This window comes from Sceloporus occidentalis, unplaced genomic scaffold (assembly GCF_023333645.1).
Source record: "Sceloporus occidentalis isolate IW3139 unplaced genomic scaffold, rSceOcc1.0.p SCAF_1, whole genome shotgun sequence".
NCBI lineage: Eukaryota > Metazoa > Chordata > Lepidosauria > Squamata > Phrynosomatidae > Sceloporus > Sceloporus occidentalis.
Window position 1 is genome coordinate 38,967,451 of NW_028316981.1, and position 26,597 is coordinate 38,994,047.

General features: G+C 41.7%; 1 protein-coding gene across 1 annotated transcript in view; it reads right to left on the bottom strand.

Moving 5' to 3' along the window:
* RYBP (RING1 and YY1 binding protein) overlaps positions 1 to 25,855 on the bottom strand; it is a 63,284-nt gene extending 37,429 nt beyond the window's left edge. The window contains exons 1-2 of the mRNA XM_089519590.1: positions 25,334 to 25,855; positions 24,018 to 24,143 (exon numbers count right to left, since the gene is read on the bottom strand). Coding sequence (XP_089375716.1) covers positions 24,018 to 24,143; positions 25,334 to 25,365 — 158 coding nt within the window. The 5' untranslated portion in view covers positions 25,366 to 25,855. The remainder of the gene's footprint in view (positions 1 to 24,017; positions 24,144 to 25,333) is intronic.
* Positions 25,856 to 26,597: the final 742 nt, after the last annotated feature.

Genomic DNA, 26,597 nt, shown 5'->3' on the forward strand with positions numbered 1-26,597 from the left:
TTTTCTACCCTACATAATCACCTCTTTAGTATTGATGACCATTTGTGTAAGTACTGCTATCTCACAGATCTGTTACTATTACGATAATAACTTGGGAGGCTGAAGGATTTAACATTAAATCAGAATGCGCACACTATGGGAAAATTGATTCTATAGGAGGACTAATTTTACATCTCAAGGTACTCTACCAAGAACAGTCAATGGAATTTAAGTCTTTTTATTACTTATATGTATGCTAATATCTTTTAAAAAACAAAACAAACCTGGACTCATAAAATATTAATATTATTTTTGAAAGACAAGTATATTGGTTTGTGAATGAAACTATAGATATTTTAATATAAAACCATGTGTGCACAAATAAGGAAGGCAGCATTTTGGTTTAGGGGACAAGTGAGCAAAATGTAGCCTGCAGGCTATACGCCACATTATACATTTCCCCCTCTACCTATATTTTTTCTTCCCACACTTACACACACACACACACACACACACACCCATTTCAAATATCTAAAGCAAAAATGCCAGAAACGTATGCACCTGTGTGTGTGTCTGGGTTTAAAACCAGAAGATAATTCCTGTTACTTCTGGGTTTGATCTTCAATTTTGCAACCAACAGTTTGAAGAATTAAGAGAGACTTCTGGATTAAGAGAGAAGACCACCCAGACCAACAAAAATCATCTACTCCTGGGCTAAGTGCAAGAATTTTTGTTTTGAGAGCTATAGATCCTTGGTTAAAATTCCAGAAAAATCAACACTTCAAAGAAAAGAAGGGCAACACATTGACATGTGTGTAACAACAGTACACGCAATACAACGACAGACAAAACCTCAATTTTCCTTATTGTTAGGATTAGGATTATCTTTAAGTAGCCAATAAATTTTAGAATAGGCCTTGCAAACGGTTTCACCAATTATAAAAGCAGTCACACATTCACAAACTGTGTAAGGATGCTCATTTTATTTATATATATATATATATATATATATATATATATATATGTCCATTATTGCTCAGAACTGTTTGCTCTCTATGGTAAGAGCTCTTTAAACTCTCCACCAGATGTCTTTCCCAGCCCAGCTACCACAGATTCTTTTCAAAGGGGGTGAAATGCAATATCAAATTGCAAGGTTTATTAATACAAAACATACAGTCTACCATTGACTTATGGTCCCCATGTAATTTCATATGTTTGTGTTTTCAGAAGACAAATGTCTTGGTTTAGTTTTCAGTCATGGTTGGCAGCAATGTTAATGAGATTTTGGATCTCATCAGACATGAGTGCTCCATGTCAAACCTTTACAAAAACTGAAAACACACCCAAGCAAAACTTAGTGATTTTTTTTTAACTTTTTGTTTTTTGACCAGACCACCACTGACAAATAAAGAGTTCACATTTACCTTTATGTGAAGCAGAGACCTGATATTATATACTTTTCCTAGGAGTTTATCACATACAAAAACAAAGTGGCTTACCCGTCCCACGATCCAGTCATTAGGGGATGCAATTGGGAATTATCGCATTAAAAATGTCACCGATGCCACTGAGCGACTACATCACAGCTTCCAGCCACACTCAGCCAGCCAATTTGCAAACATGGAAGCTGTATGTGAAATATGTATGTGAAAACTACTGTATTTTCTGGTGTATAAGACTACTTTTTAACCTAGGAAAATCTTCTCAAAAGTCGGGGGGTCGTCTTATAGGGCAGGTGCTGAAACTTTCGAGCCGGATTGGAGAATCTGCCGTCGCCGCATATGGTGGGGGGAACTCAAAAACAGCTGCGGGAAAAAAAGAGCTGTGTTTGCACTACCGCTCTGATAGTCTTGAAGACTGGGAGGGCTGGGCAGGCAGGGAGAGCTGACCAATCCAAGCAGGCCTTGTATACAACAAGTTTTCCTGCTAAGTACCTGCATGTCACTAAAATTACCATATTGAAATCAAATCTGATGTTTTTAAAATATTTATTTGGTGTGTGTTGGAAGAGGTCTTATACGGCGAGTATATCCCAAACTCTATATTTTAACTGGAAAAGTTGGGGGTTGTCTTATACGCCGGAAAATATGGGTATGTATGAATTCCATCACTCAGTGTCAGACAAAAAATGTGAGTTATGCTATGGCTGAGATCCTACAGGAGGGTATAAAGTTTCACCAGTACCGTTTCATGTCCATCCTTGCATTTGTCCATCATCAAGTCTTCTGCACCTCACTCAACTCTTCCACAGCTGTCAAGACCAATGAGGGGCTACCTCTGCTGCTTAGCACTGGTGAGGAATTGAGTCAGGAGGCAAGAGATGATGAAGAACAGTCTCATTTTGGCTCAAAGGGAGAAGGAAATGGGACTGCACTCACAGATAAGGGCTGCTTCAGCCTTTCCGTTAAGAGCAACATAATCTGAACTGCCTCAGCACTTCAGCCCTCCTGAAAATCACACCTTGCATTCTGTCCACAAAGAAGCCTGTGGTATATACACAGGTACCATGGCACAAATCTATGTTCCAGTATCTGACAGACAGAAAAGGGGTACTATCAACATTATGCTGCAACTTCTGGGAAAGGCTGCAAAGTGAAACTCTTCACTAAGAGGACCTACATTTCAACTTCAACAAATAAGAATTACTGATTGTAAAATAATCTAATTATGTGGGAGATTACTGTTCAGTGATCTATAAGCTTAGTCTCCCTTATATTAAATGCTTGGGATCAGAAGTGTTTTGGATTTTCGAATATCTGTATCTGCATATACGTACATAATGAGAAATTATCCCAAAAGAAAAGGCTGCATTCTATCTCCCTATTTGTTTAACCTGTATGCAGCAAATACCATACACAGAGCAGGCTTAGGCTAGAGGCAGGAGGAGTGAGGATTGGAAAAAGGAAGATCAATAATCTAAGATACGCAGGCAACACCATAATACTAGCAGAAAACAACAAAGACTTGGAACAATTACTAAGGGAAGTTAAAGAAGAAAGTGCAATGACTGGCTTAATGCTGAATATTAAATTATAATAACCACCACCACCGAGACAACAAAACAACAGAAATAGTCAAAAGATTTCTCATAGCTTGGATCCACCATTGACTAGAAAGAAGAGTGCGGTCAAGAAATCAGATGAAGAGTAAGAGTGGAAAAGAACTAGACAAAGTCCCAAAGTGCAAAGATATAAAACTGAACACAAAAGTAAGGATAGTCCAAGACATTGTTTTCCCCATAGTCGTGTACAGATGAAAGAGTTGGACAGTGAAGAAAACAGATAGAAAATCAACTCATTTGAGATGTGATGCTGGAAAAGAGTGCTGAAGATACTATGGAGAGCCAAAAATAAAGCTAGGAAAGATGGAGGTGAGCAGAAAAAGAGGAAGGCTACATATTACATTCATAATTTAAATCAAGGAGCCCACTGCCTGAGCCTGCAGGACCTGAGAAGAGCAGTTGAGGACAGAGAGGCTTGGATATGTCTCACTCATGGGGTCGCCATGAGTCAAAGTTGACTCGAGGGTAGTGAACAGTAACAAACAAACATAATGAGCTATCTTGAAGATGGGACCCAAGTCTAAACACAAAATTCATCTATGTTTCGCATACAATGTATATATATCTGAAGGCAATTTTATACATTATTTTAAATAATTTTGTGCATGAAACAAATTTTGTGTATACTGAACCATCAGAAAGCAACAGTGTCACTTGTCACCCATGAAAAAAGTTCTGGTTTTTCAAATATTTTGGAATTCTAGATAAGGGAAACTCAGCCTGTAATACTATTTTGCCAAGCTGTAACTGTTTCCTGAAAGAGGTGTTGCTAGGCTTTGTTCTATACATTCAATAGGTAAGGCGACTAAGAGCCAGCATGGTGCAGTGGATCGGGTGTTGGACTAGGACTCTGGACATCAGAGTTTGAATTTCCGCTTAGCAATGAAAATCCAAAGGGTAACCTTGGGCAAGTCAGACTCTCTGCCTCAGAGAAAGGAAATGGAAAACCTCCTCTTAAGAAATCTTGCCAAGAAAACCCAGTGGTAGGTTTGTCTTAGGGTCATCGTAAGTCAGTAATGACTTAGAAGTCACATAACAACAACAACGAGACTACATGGATGTATAACTGAAAGCACAGACTATACATACTTATTATACATGCTACAATTTTGTTATACTGGTATTATCTATGTTGCACAATGGCTGTGAAAGAAGGCAGGTAGATTCACTGTGATGCTTATTGGAACAACAATGCTGCTAGTTCCAAGCTATTTCTCCAATGCTAGCCTTCCAGGGGAAAGGCAATTAAAGCATTCTGAGAAGGCTGCTTGCAAATATGCTTTCCCAGAGTGATTTTAGCTCCAAGACCTCCACCCCAACCCTGAAAAGCCAGCAATGGAGAACTAAGCTCCCTGGAGACAGCAGCCTCCTTCCCCCCAGTGATGCCTTCCTGCCTTTTATTGCAGCTACTGTGCTGTAGCCTTTTTTACTTCTGCTTCTGATGTGCCAAGATTTATGCCTAATAATGGACTTCTTAAATTTACAATGTGGGTTAAAGCACAGGACTACATTTTCATTTTTCAGAAGTGGAAATCTGTCTGCTCAAAATATGAGAGCAGAGGAAAAGGAAGGTGGCTGTTCCAGTGGCTCCACGAGAGATCAGCTATCTTTGGCTGTCCCTCCCTTGTCCTCAATCTATTGCTCATTTCAACAGGTCATCTATGGAAGCAACATCTACAGCTTATGCAACGAAGGAGATGTTATATAACCTTCTACCCCTTTTACTTCCAGGGCTGTTAATTAATTCTAAGTAATCAGGACATTATCTCTCTAACTATTACATTAGATGATGGCTTGTTTTTTAATGTTAGTATCACTGCATAATGAGTATAAAAATTCCAAAAAGGGGCTATTCTTGAAAAACAGTCAAGCCCAGGCTTGCAGCTAGCAGCTTGCCAACTCATTGTGTATAACAAGTCCTTCCAGGCATATAGCTTGCCAGTTCCATCTCTCAAAACAGCTCCTGTGAGCACAGGTGTGCTGGTAACTTTTTTTTTATTGATTTACATTTTTAATAACCTGCACAATTTCAACAAGAGTATTGGGTCTACAATGCCACAACATGAACAAAGAGACATAGAAAGGCTACCAACATATAGCAGAATATTCAATTAATACACTGGTATTTCATTTGTCATTAACCCTTGCCCTCTTTCATTCTGCTTACAAATATAGAATAAAATAGCAATGTATATAAAATTAGTTGATGTACATTTAAACAATACATTTAAAACAGCAAGTCGGTGTCTTATTTACCTGCTTTCCTTTCTCACCTGCAATGGAGCTACAATGACTCAGTAATAACAGCACGGGGTAAAAGAGCTAATATAGTATATTAACATTACAGCAGAAAGCTTCCCATCTTCTGCTAATGATGTACTCTGAGTATCCCCAGGAGACAAATGACTGTGCTGGCTGATTGGCCCTGTGATGGAGCCATCGCCAGGGAGAGAAAGTGCTCAGCACAGCAAGGCACTTTCAGAATTAAGAATTCTACTCTACAGCTGGCTCAAATAATATAAACAAGAAAGCAAGTATAAACAGAAAACGTGCCTCCGGTACTCATGTGCACAAGTCACACAGGTTTTGACTAGGAGCAAGGCACTCTCTGGGGCTTGCATTTAACTGAAGTGTAAGCAGATTCTGCATGAGCAAAATAAACCACTCGGTCTATGCAACATTATGTTCATCTGCAGCAATACAGGTGAAATAATCAGTTAACAACAGCTGCAGATCTGGAATACAGGTTGAGTCTCCCTTATCTAAAATGCTTGGGAGCAGATTTTTTTTTTTAGATTTTGAATCCCCGCCCCCCAATTTTAGAATATCTACAAGTATATAATAAGACAGGGCCAAAGTCTAAGCATGAACTTTATTTATGTTTTGTATACACCTTATATACATGGCCTGAAAGCAGTTTTATACATATTCTTAATACCCTTGTTTGTGAAATAAAGTTTGTGTACTCTGAGTCATCAGAAAGGGGAAAAATGTGTCATTGTCTCAGCCACCCATTGGATTCTGGAATATTTTGGATTTTGGAATTCCAGATAATAGTTCCTGCTTTGTCAAATCAGGGATTCATCCTACACTCATAGCTAGTGGGAGTTTTCTCTCAGACAGAAGATACAGATTTAAATCATTTGTACATTTAACGGCTAATATACAGTCTGTACATGTATGTGTATATGGCATCTGCTGAGAATTGGTTCCAGGACTCCCCATGGATACCAAAATCTGTGGATACTCAATCCCATTATATATTTGAGTCCATTATATATGGCACTGTAGTCCTTTATATAAAATGGTGAAATCAAGTTTTGCTTTTTAGATTTTTAAAAAATATTCTCAAGCCATGGATGGTTGAAGTCGTGGATGCAGAATCCATAGAAATGGAGGGCCAACTATATAGCCTGCAGAATAATTCTAATGATGATTACAATTCAATAAAAACTATCTTCCAGGCACTATCACCTTTCTATTCTTCCAAAAGACAGTAATACAATAGCATAAATACAAACAGCATACATAATGTAACATAAATAAATAAATAAATACTACTAAATTTATTTGGGGAGGGGAGTTCAATAGCTCAAATCCCAAGCAGACTCAAGAAGTTTAATACAGTCTTCCCTCTCTATATGTGAGGGATCCATTCTGGACTCCCCCACGTATGGGAAAAATAGCGTATGCTCAAGCCCCATAGGAAAGAATTAGACGTGTGCACACGGCGATGCGCAGGGTGCATGGCGTAGGTACGCGCCTCATTACTTCTAATGGGGCTTGCCTCCTGCGTAAGCTCAAAGCCGCGAAAGGCAAGTCTGCCTACGAGGAGGGCTGAATGCATTGTTTTAACCTAATTTTTACACTTGTTAAAATGAGAATTGTTTTCACTACAGACTAAGCTAATCCATTTCACCTGTAAATCTACTTGCTACAAATAACTGCACACCAAATGTTAAATATATGTTGTGGTGGTAGCATTATCCTCTGCAGAATGTAAAGGGCAACACAATAAATCTTGCTTCATATTTGGAAAAATCTGAACCACTTAATTGAAAAGATTATAGAATCACAGAGTTGGAAACACACAGAACAGACATCCAATTCAACACACACACACACCCCGCCCGGCCATGCAGAAATACACAATCAAAGCACTCTGGACAGACGGCCATCTAGCCACTGTTTAAAAGCCTCCAAAGGTGGTTGCTAAGCATATGGTTATTTTGTGGCAAAAAATAATTTCTGGACCTCCAAATGTTGAGGTAGTGACAATGGAGGATAAAGTATGGGTCAATGAAGTCTCTTAGGCCCTGGTAGCTGTTCATATCCATGTATTGTAACCAAAAGCTACCAATTACAGCATTTTAAAAAACTGAGGTAGCAAATCTTAGGGGATATCTGAGCAAGGTGTGATATGGGCATCTTATCAGCACCAAGGAAGACAGCTCTAATGACACATTTTAAGGCAAAGCAACTAGGATACTCATCATCAAGGATAACACAGATCAATAACCAAAGAACCTATTTGTAAATAGGGGGAACAGAACTAGAAATAGAAACCAAAACAATTAGGAAATGTCTAGAATGCAATGAGAAGACAGACTACAGGCTGATAAGGAGCAGCAGCAGCTGATGCTCTTTTTAAAAATTCAATCCAGATAAAAATAAGTAAGTGTTTTGTTTGTTTGTTTTGGGGGGATGCCAATATACACAGTTTGAGGGAGGGTCTCAAAAAGAAAGAAATAATCCACTGGTACCAATAGAGGATAAGGCGACTTTTGAAGAACAAGCAACTGGAAGGGGGACACTTAAAATTCCTCTACCTGCACACAATGGTCCTAAGAACCACACATGGGTCCTTCTGTTTCCTATATACCGTATATACTCTACTATAAGTTGACCTCATGTAAAAGTCAAGGGCAGGTTTTGAGGTCAAAATTATGGATTTTGGTGTGACCCGTGGATAAGTCGAGGGACTTGTAACAAAGGATGTAAAAGATGAAGCAAAGGAAAATGACGTCAAAGAACTTACAAAATTCTGGCAGGCATAACTGTTTGCGCTCACCCTGAAGGCTAGATGCATGTGAGAATAGATATGGTTGGTGCTTCTTTTAGGTACTCTCAGGATGTACAAAGCACTTGCCTTTTGCCTCTCTACTGAGACACACACACACACACAAACAAACACAATGCCCTTCCCTTACGCCACAACCCTTTTTCTATGCCACAATGCGACTTGAGTATTTTGCTATTTACCATGGGCCCACTATATATCCAGGTGTCCACACTAGGGTCAGGTCCATGCAAATCAGAAATATCATGACACCAGAACCATTTCTCCTGCACCAATCCTGAAACTGGAATAGAAGACCAAAACACATACTAACTTACTAACAACTAAGTTCCTAGCACAGGCCCGGTGTGTTTTACATGAAGTCTATGACAAGAGAAAGAAAAATTACATCCAAATGGCAGTCTATTAATCTTTCCAAATATTATTATGGAACCTTTGAAAGAAATACTTAGCCCAATTAGACAGTACACAAGTATCACAAGACACTGGTCCATGTGTCACTTTCACACACAACTTGCAGGGGGAAATCTCCTCAATGACCACTACAAATATTGCTACAAAAATTCCCAGAAATGCCAATCTACTTGAAAACAACTTGGTCAAGGAACATGCAACTTATTTAAACAATAATAGTGCTTTTAAACTGAAAGTCTTACTTTCTGTCAAATTTCACCATCAAAATCACAACAGCACCTCATGTGGGTTGAAGATTGCATGTTGCTCATTCTTGCACTAGATAAACATGAACTTCTGCAAAAGAACAACTGTAAATCTCAACAGGTAACTTCCATTATGATGTCTGGTCAATTTTGTGCCGGCATGTATGTCCTAGGTTTCTTTTACTGATCACATGAATTGGCCTGTGAGGGAGTGAACAGGCAGGCCCAGCTCCACCAGGGCTAGCCTGAAGAAAGAAAGCCCTCCCTCCATGATAACTGTCATCCTTCGGCCTGTGAAGGAGCGAACAGACAGGCCCAACTCCATCAGGGCTAGCCTGAAGAGAGTGAGCCCTCCCTCCATGATAACTGTCATCCTTCGGCCTGTAAGGGAGTGAACAGGCAGGTCCAGCTGCACCAGAGCTAGCCTGAAGAGAGCCCTCCCTCCATGATAACTGTCATCCTTCAGCCTCTGAGGGAGCAAACAGGCAGGCCCAGCTCCACCAGGGCTAGCCTGAAGAAAGAAAGCCTTCCCTCCATGATAACTGTCATCCTTCGGCCTGTGAGGGAGCGAACAGGCAGGCCCACCTCCACCAGGGCTAGCCTGAAGAAAAAGAGCCCTCCCTCCATGATAACTGTCATCCTTCGGCCTGTGAGGGAGTGAACAGGCAGGCCCAGCTCCACCAGGGCTAGCCTGAAGAAAAAGAGCCCTCCCTCTGGTCCATCTGCCTTGGTCCAGGCATTAGAGGGAGAGGGAACTGCTGGACCTGATCCCCTTTCCCACCACCATTCCATTCTTTTTTTGTGTTATGTCTTTTAGATTGTAAGCCTGAGGGCAGGGAACCATTAAAATAATAATTGTAAGCCGCTCTGAGAGCCTTTAGGGCTAAAGGGCGGAGTATAAATACCATAAACAATAAATAACAATAATAATAAATTCAGATCTACAGAGAAAAATATCCAACATCCAATTAAGTAAAAGAAACAATAACTTTTCTTCTCATCTTAAACTCTTAAAAGAAATAATGGGGTCACATTATCTCCAATGCAGAAGGAGGGGGCGTATACAATATTAACATATTAAGGTCATTAACTGGGTATAAACACTGTTATTTTATCTATTTATTTGTTCACATCCAACTGTTTTCGCAGATGTGGGAATCAAGACAGCTTACAAACCACTATAGCATATCTTTGAAAGTACTGAAAAATATTCCATAAATACAGAAGACTGCAGTCCAAAGAATATGCTCCATTGAATTCATTGGGATTTACTTTTGAGTAGCCATGTTCACAGCTATGTTATAAAACACACATGAGCCTAGTTGTGCATAAGGACACCTATCTTCAAAGAATCAAGCAAGTTGAATATTAAGAGAGCTTTAGAATGTCCTTATCAGTGAAGCTTATTCTCATATGCTTTTAGTACCTGGCAAAATCATTTTTAACCTAAATAACTTAAAGATACCAAATCCTGCCTGATCTTGGATGCTAAGCGGGGTTTGCTCTGGCTAATACTTGGAAGAAAGGCATCAACAAATATCAGGTATTAGGAAGGAACCAGCAAAATAACTTCTCAGTATTACGTGTTGGAACAATGGATTTGGAAAGAGACTAATTGAGACAAGGTACTATAAAAAGGCTTTATATATAAATGCTTAAAAGGGTACCCAATATATGCAACAGATTCATACAAAACCCATACATACAAAGGATACAAAATAAAGCATAGTAGTAATGGCAAACATAACAATGGCACGTTACAGACCGCCCCTTTGAGGCGGCCTGTAGGCGCTGCTTTCCCCGGTGTATCGGGGCCTCAGCTGTTACAACGGCAGCCGCTGAGGCCCCGATCCGCCACTTTGCAGGCTGCGGGGAAGCGGCAAAAGGCCGCTTCCCCGCAGCCTGGAAAGGGGTGTCCTTGTGGCTTCAAGCCCCAAGGACATCCCACGACAGCGAGGAGGAGGAGAAAGGGGCCGCTTGGCCCCTTTCTCCCTTGCGTCGCTGGGCGCAGCCATCTGAAGGCTGTGCCCAGCGACGCAAAGCAGGAAGGAGCTCCGAAACGGAGCTCCTTCCGGGGTCGCGCAAAGGGCGCCATAGGCGCCGTGGCGCGGCCCCAATATGTCACAACTGCGCCGCCTCGTTTGGAGGCGGCGCGGTCATGACATATTGATGGTGGCGGCCGTGTGGAACGGCCGCCGCCATTTTGTGTGTGCAGAGCGCGGACTAGGGTTAGGGGGGTGCGGAAGCACCGCCCCTTCCTAACCCTAGTACGCGCTCCGCGTGTACTATATGGCCCGTTTGTAACGGACCAACAGTCAAATAACACAAATATGTATAATGCAACAGAAAAGAAGGCTAAGAATAGAGTGAGCAAAAGAGGGAGAGAGAGAAAGGCTCACTACAAAGCTAGCCTTATTAAGGCTCAAAAGTTGATTAGAGCTATGCATATATAGCTGTAGGTCATCTGTGTTCTCAGTAGCTCTCCATTAACCCTGTAACGGTTATTAGCCCTATAACGGCTCAAGTGTAGCGCTTGTTACTGTTCAGTACCTAAGGAAACCCTATAAAATTCATAGAGTTGCCATAAGTCAACATATGTCTTGAAGGCAGGTGTGTGTGCATGTGCACTTGTGCATGTGCACTTGTGCATGCGTGCGTGCATGCGCGCACACACAATTGTTTTACTTTGTCAGGCTTTTTGATGTCTTCTTTAAAACTGGTTTTATCTGTTGCTGTGATTTTGTTTTATTGTTGTTTTGCTTGTTTTAACTGTTTTTATATTTTATTGGAAACTGCTTGAAGGATTGACCAAGCTATATACACCAAACTGTCTGTACATCCATCCACACAAAAGTATGACAAATGTAACAAGCACACAATGAAAGCCAAAAATGTCTGTAAAGTTTATAAGACCAAAGCCTGATGTTTTTTTCTCCAGTATTAGATACTTGCTTGGTATCTTGCATAACAAATACTAAGTTCACATTTCTTATTATCGTGCATCACTGCAGACACAAATGGTTCCTGATTTCTAAAATGTTTTAAAATTAAATAGGTGACATCCAAATCAGCTGCTGTATATCAAGACCAGACAGACAGAACTATATCAATCAAAGGAGGGGGTGGGGCTGAAGTAGTAAATTCTACTGTAGGTCAAAAGCTACTTGTTATGGGAAAAAAGTACACCTTTCCAAGTGACCTACATTCTGAAAGAGACCCAGTGACCTAAAGAACCATTTCAAAGCTCACAAACTAAAGTAGGTCACTGGGTTTCACTGTTTTTAAACATTACACTCTGGAAAAGACACACATTGACTAAGTCTAAAGACAAAAGCACATCACAGAGGAACTCCATATGCAGCAATCTAGCTCTCTTCTAAATGCTGTGCAGCAGCATTTTACCTTTCAAGTCACATTACTGACTTTCATTCCTTTTAAAGGAACAAAATCAATAGTGGTGTCACCTCCAGATAGGTGACTGACAGTTTTCTGACTAATATATCAGAACCATTAACCCAATACTTAGTTCTTTCTGTCTACAAACTGGACACATGTGCCTGAAATGGTAATCTGTGGAAACTTTGGCTTCCTGTGCACAATGACTGCTCCTGCTGTTTTCTGTTGTTGATTTTTTAAAAATACAGTGGAAGTGACTAAGCAAACTCCATCGTTTGTTTATCCTGACATGTGAACCAAGGCCATGCATGTCCTATGAAGCCATTCCATGTAACAGATGGTTTGCTAGTTTTCTCTCCTGACAAACAGTGATATACCTTTTGAGGAAAGTCCTCTTTGCCTTAAGGAAAAAGTGAGCAACAGGACTCGTAATGGCCATGTATAAAATTGTGTATAGGGTTCAGAAAGACAGATAAAAGTATCTGAAGCCACAGAAGCTAAAGTATACAAGAGTCAGGTTTCAGAACAGATAAAAGGATGTATTTATTCAAAATGGATAAAGACAAGTAAAAAAATGGCTGTCAAAGTGGCTGGCTTTAAAAGGAGACTGGATACACTCATGGAGTGTGGAACAATCAAGAACTACTAGCCAGGATAGCTATACATCACCTCCATAACTACAAACACTATGTATCTTGCCAAGGAGGATGAGAAAGATGAAGCAGCACTCATGTCTTTCTCACAAGTAATTGACTGGTCAATGGATGCCAAAGTTTACAGACCAATTTAATGCATAGCAGCAAGCCCTACTGAATAGGATGAGCTCTCGATAGTTTATAGCCCCATTCCTACATCACTAGAACTTTTTATTTTGAAATTCTTTATTCATTATGCTACAAGTTTCAGGCCAACTACAGACATAAAAGGGCAATAAGCAAGACAATATAATTTCTTTCACCATATTCCACCACTTGGAAAGATTTTGTAGTTTCCATTGCTATCCATAGACACATATTCTGTCTTAGTATCAATAAGAACTAGGCAAATCTGAATGTTGACATTCTGCAGCCTTCTGCATGTGGTAACGTAGCTCCTTTGGATATTACCAAAATATGCGTACCAAGATCTGACATCCCACTGGCCTCCCACTCCATTATGACCACATGTAAGATACCTTAGCATAGAAACGTGTTGGAAACAGACCTCAAATGCATTAAGGGCCTAAGATTCTGAATACAACTATCCAAAAGAGAAAAGGGGAAGGAAGACTCTTTTTGCCCAAGTTAAGTTGTGGCCATTTCTAATAAACATTTCTTGCATGGAGGAAGGCAATTTGTTTTTTTAAAATAGTTTTTATTCATTAAAAAAACAAAAAAAAAATTACGTACAATTCGTTTTTAATGTGGATTTTGAAAAAAGAAATAAAAGGCCTTGAGTTTTGCAGAACTATGTGCAACTGGCTTGAGTCTTGCCACTTTAGGATAGGAAATTCTTGCAAAATGATTTTGGGCTCCAATTACTTTGTTGTTCTTTTTAATGTGCCTTAATTTTGTAAGATATTTTGAGTCCTGAGCTGGGAAAAGTCAGGATGATAATAACAACAACAACAACAACAACAACAACAACAACAACAGCCACAACAACAAACTGAGAGCTTGTACAGACAGGCCAAAATAAAGCTGCTTCGGGTCACTTTGGAGGTATGCTGTTTAAATGATGTTTGCGTTCTAAGAGTCCAGAAGCCACACCAAAGCCATGCTCCAGTTCTAAGGAATGGAGCACAGCTTTGGCACAGCTTCTGGCCTCTTAGGACACATGCACCATTTAAACAGCATACCTCCAAAGTGACCCGAAGTAGCTTTATTTTAGCCTGTCTGTACAGGCCCTGACTTATGGCGACCTCATCATAGTTTTCTTGGCAAGATTTATTCAGAGACTTGTCGTTGCTCTCCTCTTAAATTGAGAAAGTGTGACTTACACAATTTCCATGACTGACCAGGGATTTTAAACCCTGATCTCCCAGGGTCTCAGTCTAATACTCAAAGTCTTAGCCCAACTAACTCTCCCAAATTATCTTCCACATGGCTAATTGCCATGTGAATTTTGGGTTGCAAACTACTTATACATATGCACTATGCTTCCAAACATACTATTTAGAGAATACAGTTAAATGAATGCCATGGATGGCACTAGTGGATACTTTGGGTTTTGTGCTTTCAAAAGTGACAGCCACTTGTGGGGAAAGTTGGTTATACTATTATTTTACATGTCAAATTCTATTTTTCATATTCTCTTCTTGTCTGTATCCTTATCCCAACTGCTGGGTTTTAGACTGTAAACTCTTTGGGGAAGAAATAAATCATTTACATTATTCTGTAATATGTTGTATACTCTGAGACACTATATACACAGAAGATATATTACACTATTTTCATAATCTCTTATTCTGAAAGTGATGTATCCAACAAAAGCAATATGTAGAATACTGTATGTACTCCAATGAAACAATACTGCATCCCCATAGGTTATACTGCATAATTCAGGGTTGCTATGACAAGCCATGTGGTGTAGTGATTTGAGGGTGGGACTGAGACTTAAAACCAGGTTTCAAACCTCCACTGAACCACAAAAACCCACTAGGTGACCTTGGGAAAATCACATGTTCTCAGCCTCATCGGAAGGCAATGGCAAGCCTCCTTTGAACAAAGCTTGCCAAGAAAATCCCATGGTTATGTCACCATAAGTTGAAAGCACACAACAAATGCAGAGCTGTCATGGTGTAGTTATTTGAGCACTGGACTAAGACACTGGAGAAACTACTACAAGACACACAACAACAACAATTTATATTATCACAGTTAGGCTTACTTAGCAGGAAGACAAGGCTGGCCAGCTGGCTGCTGCACAAAAATTAGACCTAATATCAAGAAACAGGCATTGGGGGACTCTAGGGTTGTTGCCCAAAAGGAAAGGGGGTGTTAATAGTTACTACTTATTCCTTCCATACTAATAAATAGCTACATACCAACATATAAAAAATACCAGGAGAGATATCTCAACATTTTCTTTCACAATAGAAGAGTCTTTAGTAAAACATTAAAAAGTAGAAGATGAAGACCAAGAAAGCAACTGAATATCTGCTGTTTCTCCACAGCCCTATCACATTTTTTCCAAGTAAGAAGAAAATTGAATATGACATAAAAGACCCTTTGGTTAAACAAGCAGAGGGAAATCTTATTTTTTAGAGTAAAAAAAGGAACACCAGTGAAGGGAACTGAACTTTCCTTGTGTTAAATTGCTCCCTTCTCTATAGTCTCTCCCTCCACCCCCATTTTATCCAGGTTCACTCTTGGAATCAGATGAATTAAGTCCTGAGGGAGTTAAAAGTTCCTAGCTAAGCAGTAATCAAGCTGCAGACAAGTAGACAAGCTGCAGACAAGACAATTTAGCATCATTCTACTCACACCCATCCTTTAAAAAAAAAAAGCTGGGCTCTCACCTTTTGCTTTTCTATATGACTTAGTATGTCTAAATACTTAGTATTTTTGCTTTTTATGTTACTTAATAGGCCTATATACCCTAAAGATTCCATCTAATCTTGGAAGCTAAGCAGGGTCAGATCTGGTTAGTTTTGCATTTGGATATCAGAGGAAGAAACTGGCAAAACCACCTCTGAGTATTCCCTGCCTAAGAAAACGCCATGAAATTCGTGGAGTCATCATAACAGGACAGGCCATCTGAAAGTATATACATACAGGGTTAACAAAAATCAGAAAGTTTCATACTGCTAAAGATAGGTACTGTGTATCACTTTTCCTAGAGTATGTATATTAATATACAGTTAACTGTGAACCCCAAAATCTTAAAATAGTTTCACATTGATGTTTCAAAATTGTACCCAGCTGCTACAAGCAAACAAGATATGGCAGTAAAGGCAGATAACACAGAAAATTTAAAAGATATGGGAATTCATATATAGCTGTTGAAAATTGATGAAAAAATTAGCTTACTGTTCATGTGCAATATGTTTGTATACACTGGTTCTTCACCCTCATGTGGGTCTTCCCAGTAGCAGAAACAACACAGCCAAGAAGGAAAGAAACACTTCCTGTCATGTCTAACCTTGGACTCTGGTTTATCACTCTCCAAACAAAACAAAACAAAACAAAGCACCAGAAATGGTTTATCTCCACACAAAGGTCAAACCCTGGTTTCAGGCTCTTGAATTGCTAGAGGAAACATCAACAAACTAAAGTCTGCCTGGGTCCAAAGCACTTACTTTTTAGTTTTCAGCTAGTTTACATGCTGCTCCCACTCATGGAAGGAGCCAGCTGAGGGAAACTGAACAAGCTGCTGATTTCTCAGTAATTCCAATTTACATTCATCCCTCCATATTTGCGGCTTTGATATTTGCAGATTTGATTATTCACGGATTTCATTAATATGTTCTCCCTAGGACTGTCTAGGTCCTCCAGTGCAACTCTGTGGTCAACTTTAACTAAAGGTTGCACTGAAAGACCATTTGTAGCTACTCCAGTGCCATTCTATGGTCAGTGTATGTTGGACATTGACCACAGAGTTGCATTGGAGGGCCTAGACAGTCCTAGAGAGGTGTCCTCTCAGGTAAAAACAGTGTTTTTGTTATTTGCGGTTTTTCCATATTCCTGGGGGTCTTGTTCCCCTAACCCTAGTGAATATGGAGGGACAACTGTATTTTTATGCCCAAGCATAATATATTAAAGAAAACACGTAGACACTTTCAAAACAAGTAACTGAAAACAATGCATAGCTCTAACAATAGAAACATGGCCAAAATAAATTTAAATAAATAAATTTTACATATGGACAGTCAGCAGAACATTTATAGGCTAAGAACGTATTCAATCTCATCACAAAACAGAAAGCTCCATTATATAGCTATACTGTAGGCTCCTACAGATCTAACAAAGCTAACCTTTTTCTTAACACTTCCAAGGAATTCTTAAAGCTAAAAGCATCATGGGAGGGTTGTCTTAGAAAAAAATCAACTGTTCCTTTACATATGGCTTTTCCATGCCACCAGTTCCATGCTGCCTTAATATTGAGAACACTGAAGGTAACTACTAGTTCTACATAGAGCTGGCTTGGTAGGTACAGAGTGGTAGTGTGCACATGCACAGTGTCAACCAATACTGTTTGGCACTGCTGCTGCTCTTCCACCTGGGTAAGCAGGTCAGAAATGCTAAACCAGTGGTCTCCAAACTGTGCTCTTTAAGGGATTTTGGACTTCAGTTAACATGGCTGAGGCTTCTGGGAGCTGAAGTCCAAAATCTCTCAAAGGGTACAGTTTGGGGACCACTGTGTTAAACTAATTAAACTGGAGCCCTGGTGGCACAGTGGTTAAATACCAGTACTGTAGCCACTCATTCAAAAGCAACACGGTTGTGGGTTCAATCCCAGCTCAGGGTCAACTCAGCCTGGCATCCTTCCGAGATTGCTAAAATGAGTAACCAGCTTAATGGAGGCAATTAGTTTACAGTAGTAAACTGCTCAGAGATTGTTTTAGAGTGATATGAAGTGGTATATAAATGAGGCTGCTATTGCTATTGTTTACACTATAGTCTATTTTTACAAGTGACTTGACTCAATTAGGATCTTAGCTAATATCACTAACAACAGAATCCTATATACAGTGGGATCTTAGTAAATGCAAAGGATCTATTCTGGACTTCCCCCCCCCCCCACCCACCCACCCATAATACCAAAACCCACAGATGCTCAAGTCCCGTTGTCCCCAACAGCATCTTCTTGGTAGACAGGGGCACCAAGGCAACCCCTCTCCCCCAGGGATCCTGCTGGGCTGGTCCCAGACCCTCCCTCATGGGGCGCTTCCACCTCTGGAGAGCTGGGCGACAAGCCAACAAAAAGAGGAGGAGGAGAACAGGAGGATGAAGACAGTGCCGACATTGGTACCCTCTCAGATGAGGCCGAGCCTGGAATCTGGTGCAAGCTCTGTCAGTCCCAACGATGCCACCCCTCTCTGCCCCCAGCCCGCCTTCCGGGCTGGCAGCAGGTGGAGGGCAGTGCGGGAATGGAGCAACTCCTGCCATTCTCCATGGCCCCCCATGAACAGGGGACTGCCAGGGCTCTCCCTAATCACGGCGCAGCCACATATATTCACCACCACTGGGGACAACTGAGGGTTTGTTGCCCACTGATGATGGAATCTGCACTGTCTGTGGATAAATAAGGTTCACCACATATAGGCAAATCTCAGTTAACTAAGACTTTGACAAATAAATTCCTTTTTGAAAAGTCATTTTATGCCCACAGTCCCTCCTTTTCCTCTCCATCCTCTGCCTAGCTAGAAGGGTTTTGTTTAACAGCATCAGTATTGAGGTGAATTCACTGAGGTGAAGGAGGGCTGAAGAAACACAGTCTTGTGGTGCTGAACTGCATGCAGCAGAGCGTGTGCAGTAAACAATACAATAAAGCCTGACCTGGGAAAGAATGAGATTCTACTCTAACCGATCCCACCATAGCTGTGTTACAACAGGTAAGGTAAAAAGCAGTGGCCTCCAGAGCAAGTCCTTTATTGAACATGTGTGAGCAGCAAAACAGAAAGACCAGCTCCCCTCAGCACATATTTTTAAAAGCACATATTTATGTTTGGCTAACAAAATGGAAATAAGAAGAAAAGTGGAGGGTGGTGAAAGAAAAATAAAGATCCCTGATGTACATTGGAAGAAGACTTAAAAGTAGTCTCTATAACGTTCAAAACATTTAGTTTACTTATGCAAGGCTTACCCACTTCATATGTTCATACCATTAGTTTTTAATAAAAAGTTTGCTGGAACATGTTGAACTGCTCTCCTTTTTGTGGTGCAGGAACCTATCCCTATTTTTTCCATGTTAATTTCTCTGGTACTCATAATTGTATATATGGGCCTCCCATTAGAATTCTCCCCCAATCTCTAGTCATTTTGTATGGATGACGCAGGTCAATAGCCTCAGGCCACAACTGGCCAGTCCAGACACTGATTTGGTGGTCCTGACTGACTCTGGTCCAGTGGAGCTTTGCTGTGGGTCAGACCCACTGTTTGCCACAGTGAGGACACCACGCAGCCTAAGCACCCCTCATCTGCTTCCGCTTCTTTTTAGAAAGCCATCATGGCCTGTGATGTTGGATGGGGGTGCATGGCCACATGGGTGTAGCCAGGCACCCCATTTCCACCTTTATGGGCCACAATGGAGTTCTTCTGAGAAGAAGTGACAGTGGATGTAGGTAAGGTATGTGTGGCAGTAGCAGTTTCCTGGTGCAGCAGGAAAACGTGTCCATCACCACGCCAGTTCAGGGACAGACCCAGGTCACAGCCAAGGGCTTGGCCCATGCTATCCTGTCCACTTGCCACCAGTGGGATCAACTCTGCTGCAGGTACAGTACTGCAGCCTAACTTTTCTGAACTACATAGCAACTCATCAAATGAAAAAACCAACTCCCCCCAAAAAACCACAACAAACACAAAACATAAAACTTCACTTTGAACTATACAAATTACTATTAAAAGTGAATGGGTATATACTGTATACAGTTACTCCCCCCCCCCTTTTTTTTTTTTTGTGACTAAGCCATTTAGTTTTAAATAAAAACCTGGGAAAATGAGCCCTAAAAAAGCAATATGGGAAGATTCAGAATCCAAAGTTTTTCCTCGGTCCTTTGCATGACTGACTCTTCAAACATAAATACATCTCTTAGAAATTTCAAAAAAATTTACAGCCCTCACAAGCTTGATAGTCTAGAAAACAAGGTGAAAGTCTACAACAATAAATTGCACAATGTCTCCTGTGTGTTAAAATCTCTGTCCCATAATAATCCCCTTATATCTGTAGATTCTTCCCATTCTCATCCTCCCTTTCTTCATTAGAGAAGACAAAAGCACTGTAATATAAGGGTGTGTTGGACAGCTTTACTCTTTGCAGTACAAGTTAGGAAAGACTTTGGTAGGCATGCCATTTCAGTAAGTGCACTATAGGTTCTTAAACACAATTTAAGACATCTAAATAACTCATTTGGAAACTGTAAGTTTTTTTCAGTGAGAAACCATGAGAGACTTTCACTATCTGTCATGAACCACCCCTTCTTCCCCTAAACACATTGACTCCTTAAATGTTAATTAGTTCGCAATCCACAAGGGCCCCTCAAAACACAACTCAAAGTCACCTAGCAAGTGTATGAAGCCACATTACAAGCCCCTGATTGTAAACTAGCTAATTCATACAAGCTGACCTTCTGGGAATATGGGTAACACTACTATCTCCCCACTACCAATTTCCCATGATTTGTACAGCTGAATCAAGACTGGTACAGGGACGTAGTCAGGATTTTAGGAGGGGGGTGGGGGTCCAAACTAAGTGCCACCATTATAATGGGGCTTGGGTGCAGCGGCGCAGCAGCACACACCATTCATTTTTCTAATGGAAGGGGGGTCCGGACTCCAAGATCCCCCCCCCCCAGCTACGTCCCTGACTGGTATAAAACAAAATAAAAGATAAGGAATACTTTTATCCCAAATAATGCATCCTTAGAATATTTTCTTGCATAATTAGTATTACACACATGCAAGCTCATCTTGCGTTTGCTGTTCAAGCAATGGTATCAAAGCTTAGGCAGGTGCAACCGGGCTGGAAGAAGCAACTTGCCACTTTCTCTCCAAAATGCTACCACCCAAAATTTCAGGGACCCCTCTTCTTTCCATACCTGGTTGTTTATAGGCTGGCGGGGGGGGGGGGTTGCTTGAAGAGACAAAACTAATTATTTAACAAATAAAGAGCACATACAAGTTATTATACACAGGAAATGCTCACCTTCTATACCTCCTCAAGGAGACTGTTGTTCAGGGACTTGGAAGTACACTTGTCCCTCAATATTTGCTAGGATTAGGGGCACAAGACCCGTGTGAATATGGATAAACCGCAAATAATAAAAACACCATGTTTTTATCTGAGAGGACACCTCTCTAGGAATCTCTAGGTCCTCCAGTGCAACTCTGTGCTCAATGTCTGACAGACACTGACCATAGAACTGCACTGGAGGAGCTACAAAGGCCTAGTAGAGTACTCTCTCTAGGTATCTCTAGGTCTTTCTGTGCAACTTTTCATTAAAGTTGACCACAGAGTTGCACTAGAGGAGCTAGAGATTACTAGAGAACATACTGTACTAATAAAATCCGTGAATAATCAAATCAGCAAATATCAAATCTGCAAATATGGAGAGATGAGTGTGTGTGGATATATATATATATATATATCCTCATTAATTTATTTACTCATATGCCTGCCAATTTAGTATCCCCTCTCTGTACAGCACTTGGTATGGGGATTGCTGGAGAGTCTTTTGGAAGGGGAAAGGAGTCTGCCTATGTGTAAAACTGACTCCAACTCATTATAAACAGTCACTAGTTACTACTTTTGTACACTATAATAATAATAATAATAATAATAATAATAATATTTACTCATAACCCAGCCAAAAGGCTATCAGAGTGGCTTACAAATTGTTAATTAGACATTTCCCTGCCCTCAGGCTTACAATCTAAAGAGACAAGACACAAAAGGAGAAGGGAATGGCAGTGTAGCTGTAGCTCTGTCTCGAATAGAAGTACCGCCTCTCAAAGCCTGCTAGGCTGCCACTGATATTCTGAAGAGCTGAGTTATGTTAAACTATTTTAGTAAATATCAACAAGTCATTTTTTTATAACAGAATGATACTGATTAAGTCATCAGATGCAAACACCCCATGTAGTAGCCAACTAATATGTACAATCATTTTCAAACATGAACTGTCTTTGGGGGAAAAGGCTCAACAAGATAACAACCCGTCTCATATCCAGTAACTCTCAAACTGGAGCCTCAATCAGCTCAATACAAAATTCAGTATTCAGCTGTTTACATCATTCAGATTCTGATAATATATGACACTTAAAAAATATACCTGTACTATGAAATGTCATAAATATCACTGATACCTGCTTATTAAAAAGCATAAACTGATATATTTTATTAAATGCATGAATACATGTAATATCATATTGATAAAACAACACTCACACAGGCAGGTAGAAGATAGCAATGGAAACCCTGCATCATATCTTTATTATGTTGTAGACAATTTATAATAGGAAATTAACAAAATAATGTCCTGCTTCTAATAATCACTTGCAAAAAATGACTCCAATCAAAGTTTTCCATTAACGTATAACCTTAGGATAAATATACAATTAAATGAAATGAGATTTCCATACTTTTTCCTCACCCCACTCCCTGGCTGTTTATAGGTTTATAGATTAACATTATTTACCAAATAAAGAAGTTATTATACACAAAAATGTTCAGCTTCTATATCCTTTAAGGAGACTGTTGTTCAGGGATTTGGAAGCATACATTTCCTCATAAATGTAGTCACCCATAAACATAAAATTCAAGTTTGGAATCTACTTCTTACAAACTTAAAATGGTGGTTCTCTTCCTTATGAGCCAAAATAGGATCCCTTTTTATCAGAATTAAAGTACGGCTGGGCTAATAGAGTTGCCCCAAGGAATAGATCAAAACCACAAACTGACAGTTGCCTATCCATGTTAAACAACACCTACAAAATGCTGGTCCTGCAAGTATAACTCTAACAGCAGACTGCCCCCCCCCCACAAAAAAAGTCAGTGTATTTGAATGCAATAGCCACAGGTGGATTTAACAGGAGTACTAGTAACTATGATATGCCTTAGACCTTGCAGTGAAACACAATATCATCCAGAATAGCATGGATGTGGAGACTTAGCTGTCTTGTGTTCCAATACTGGGGGAAGGATGGGATATAAATGAATAAAATAAGGAGAGACATAAGAGTAACAAGAGTTTTGTCCTATGACACCAAATGAATGTGCTCATGTCACAGAAATGTTAGATCTAGTATGATTTTTCTGGATAAAGGTATATGTATTTCACTCAACTGTACTTTGCACAAATCTTTAAAAGAATACATCCTCAACTACTCCTAACCACTAACTTATAAAGCCAACCTGCTGTCTCTTTCACCAAATCACATAAGTGAGTCTTTCCTCAGGAGAAAAAACAGCATTTCTTTAGCATAAATAGCATGCAACAACCTTATAAAAACACTTCTAACATTCCAGAAAGCTTGTGGAGAAATACAAAGTGACAACATTCACGCTAATACAGAGTCCCACTATTCAGAAAGAAACACCTAAGACATCCATGGCAGTTAACACTTTGGAGGAACTATTAGAAATCTGCCCAGGTTGATAATAAAGGATGGCATCTCATATTCTAGGAAATGTACAGTGATCCTATGCTTCTGTAGCATAAGTGCATCTGCTAAGTGTGATATGCAATGGAAGCTCTCCTACACTTAACTTTATGCCTCTGCAAATATATCTACACTGGTTTTGTGCAAAGCTCTTTCATCAGAGAACATCAGGAAAGTAAGATTTTTAAAGTTGGTTTTGTATAATGGCCTTATTTATTCTATCAACCTTGAGGGGGAAAAAGGGGGGAGGTAGTCATAAGCTTTCAAAAATCAAAATGACACCCAAAAAATGAGCTCCCAGTCCTCTCTCAATGACGCGCAGGAGGCCCAGCAAAGCATGGCACATTGTAGGCAGCAGATTCCATCACTCTTCATCTGCACAACATTTCTTTTTAATGTGTGCTTGCAAGGTCATAACACACAATACACAGGTTTAAAACATCTTTCCCTTTTTCCAAGGGAATTATTCCTACCCCAAGTGGGCAAATCATCAAGTCAGAGTCCTGACGGTTCAATGAGGAAATTGAAACGTGCCCACGTACCTTGTGGAGGTGCCTTTCCTGACATCGCAGATGCTGCATTTAAAGGCTTCCGCACTGTTCCTAAAGGTGCAGACGCTACAATCCCAAAAGCCTTCATCGGCTGCAGGCTTCGCTTGCCTTTTTGGCCTTGAGAAGCGTATACAGGGAGGGAAGGGAGAAGGAGGTAGGTAAGAAGAGAAGAAATAAAATATGCATTAGAAAAGGAGGGGGTCATAAAACTAGGTTATTTCACCCTCTTTGCCGCCTCCTTCTTTCCTTGCCTGGGAAAAGTAAACACATTTTGGGGGGGGGGGGGGCATCTGTGAGCTTAAGAAATCCCAGCCTCTCATGGCTGGCACACACTCCCTGCCCTGTGCCCAACCTTGCCCATTATCACCACACCCCTTAGTCCAAAAGGGGGGGAGAGGGGTACCTTTCCCCTCCATCTTCAATCCCAAGACAATTGATTTGCACACTGGGATCAGGCAAGGCCAGGCAAGGCAAGGCAAGGGGGCATAGGAAAGGCATGGCAGGGCACTTGCTGCCCTCCCTCTCCTTCCCCCCTTCTTTTTTGTGTGCGTTGCGTGCAAGGGAAGGGAGAGGGAGAGCAGCAGCAGCAGCAGGAGGAGGAGGAGGAGGAGGGTGTTTGTACTTTAAAGCCTCGTAGGCGTGTCCCTCCCTCTCCCCCTCCCTCCCTCCCTCCCTCCGCCTCTCTCTCTCCGTCTGTCTGTCTGCCTCCTTTTACCTTGTTAAATCTCCCTTTGTCTGGAAGGAGTCAGTGCGAAGAAGAGGAGGAGGAGGAGGAGGAGGGTGCGTGCATTATGAGAGAGAGAGAGAGAGAAGGGGACTCAGGAGCCGCCATAGCTGCTCCTCTAACGCCAGATTAGCCCTGGAGAGAAGCACAAAACACTTCGCCCTCTTCCTCCTCCTCCTCCTGGCTTTTCATACTCTCCATCTTAAGAGCCACCAAACACAGCCTCCTCCTCCTCCTCGACATCCCAGCGCCCCACAAGGAGGCTGCCCCCTCCCTCCCTCCCTTCTCTCCCTACAATGGGAAAAACAAGGACTGTTCCCTCTCCACCTGGCAGGCATACAGCCTCTCCTCCTCCTCCTCCTCCTCCCTTTCTCTCCACTTCCTCCATCTTAGGAGCCCTCTGCCACCGCCGCCGCCGCCGTCTCCCCAGAGCATCAAAGGCATGCCGATGGGGAGAAGAGGCGGAGGGAAAGTGGGGCTCGCCTTCCTCTGCTCGCACCGACCCTCCATCTTTTCCATCCAGATCTCTCCCTCTCATTGTGATGACTATGATCCCCGTCTTCCTCCTCTGCTCCTTCCTTACCTGGTCGGGCTCTTCTTGTCGCCCATGGTCATGGATCGGTCCAGGGAGGGCCCCCTTGGCCTTGCCGCACAAGGAGACGAGGAGGAGGAGGAGAGCTCCTCTCCAGCGAAGGAGCGCAGCAACCGACACCGCCACCACCACCAGCAGGAGCCTGCCTCTCCTCTCCTCTCCTCTCCTCCTTGCTTCCCTTGGCAGCTTCGGGCGGAGCTCTGCGCGGGCCCTTCCGCGGCCAATCCGGGCAGCCCGGCCCTCGGGCTCCTCCGCTGCTGGGGCCAAGGCAAGGGGGACGAGCACCCCCTCCGCCACGGGGCTCCTGACTGACTGCCTTCTTCCCTGCTTCCCTTCAGGCGCTCCGGGACGAACGGGGGAAGCGTGTCGCCTCCTCCTCCGCCGCCGCCGTCGTCGTCGTCGTCTTTGGGCGGCGCCTGGCCACCCACAAGGCCCGCATGTGACCCCGCCTCGGTGCCTTTCCCCGCCGAGCGCCCAGGGAGGGAGCCAGGGAGGGAGCGAGAGAGGAAGGGAGGGAGCCACCGACCGAAACGGGGAGAGAGAGAGAGACAGGGAAGGAAAGAAGGGAGGAGGAGGAGGAGGAGGCACTTCCTCCCCGCGCCCTCCCTAGCAGTGCGCACGCGTGGAGATATACATATATATATATATGTGTGTGTGTGTGTGTGTGAGAGAGATATATTTATGAGTGTTATATAGAGGTGTGTGGGGGATATATATATATATATAGCGAGGGGTATGTGTGTGATATATATACACACACACACATATATGACATATACAGAGGTGTGAGGAGTGTTATATAGAGATGTGTGTTATGCTTGTGTGTGAGATACATTTAAATAAGTATTATATAGAGAGATGCGTGTTATATGTATATGTGTGTGTGTGTGTAATATATGTGAGTGATATATATACCTGTGTATGAGAGAGATGTGTGCTATATAGATAGATAGATATAGATATGTGTGTGTGAGATGGGTGCTGTGTATAGATAGATATGTGTGTGAGATATAGGTGTGTGTGTGTGTACACAGTATATACACAAAGCGGCGGAAGGAAGGCGCGTGTTCGTCGCGCGGAGGGACACGGCGGCGGCGGCGCGCGCGGCCACGACGCCTGACTGCTGCGCTGCCCCCTCTGAGGGGCTCCCAACCAACGGTCAGGAGAGCGGCAGTTGCATGGCTCCCTTTCCTTTTACTGGCTCTTCTTCGCGAGGGGCGGGGGAGGGGCGGCGGAAGGGTCGGTTGAGCGAGCG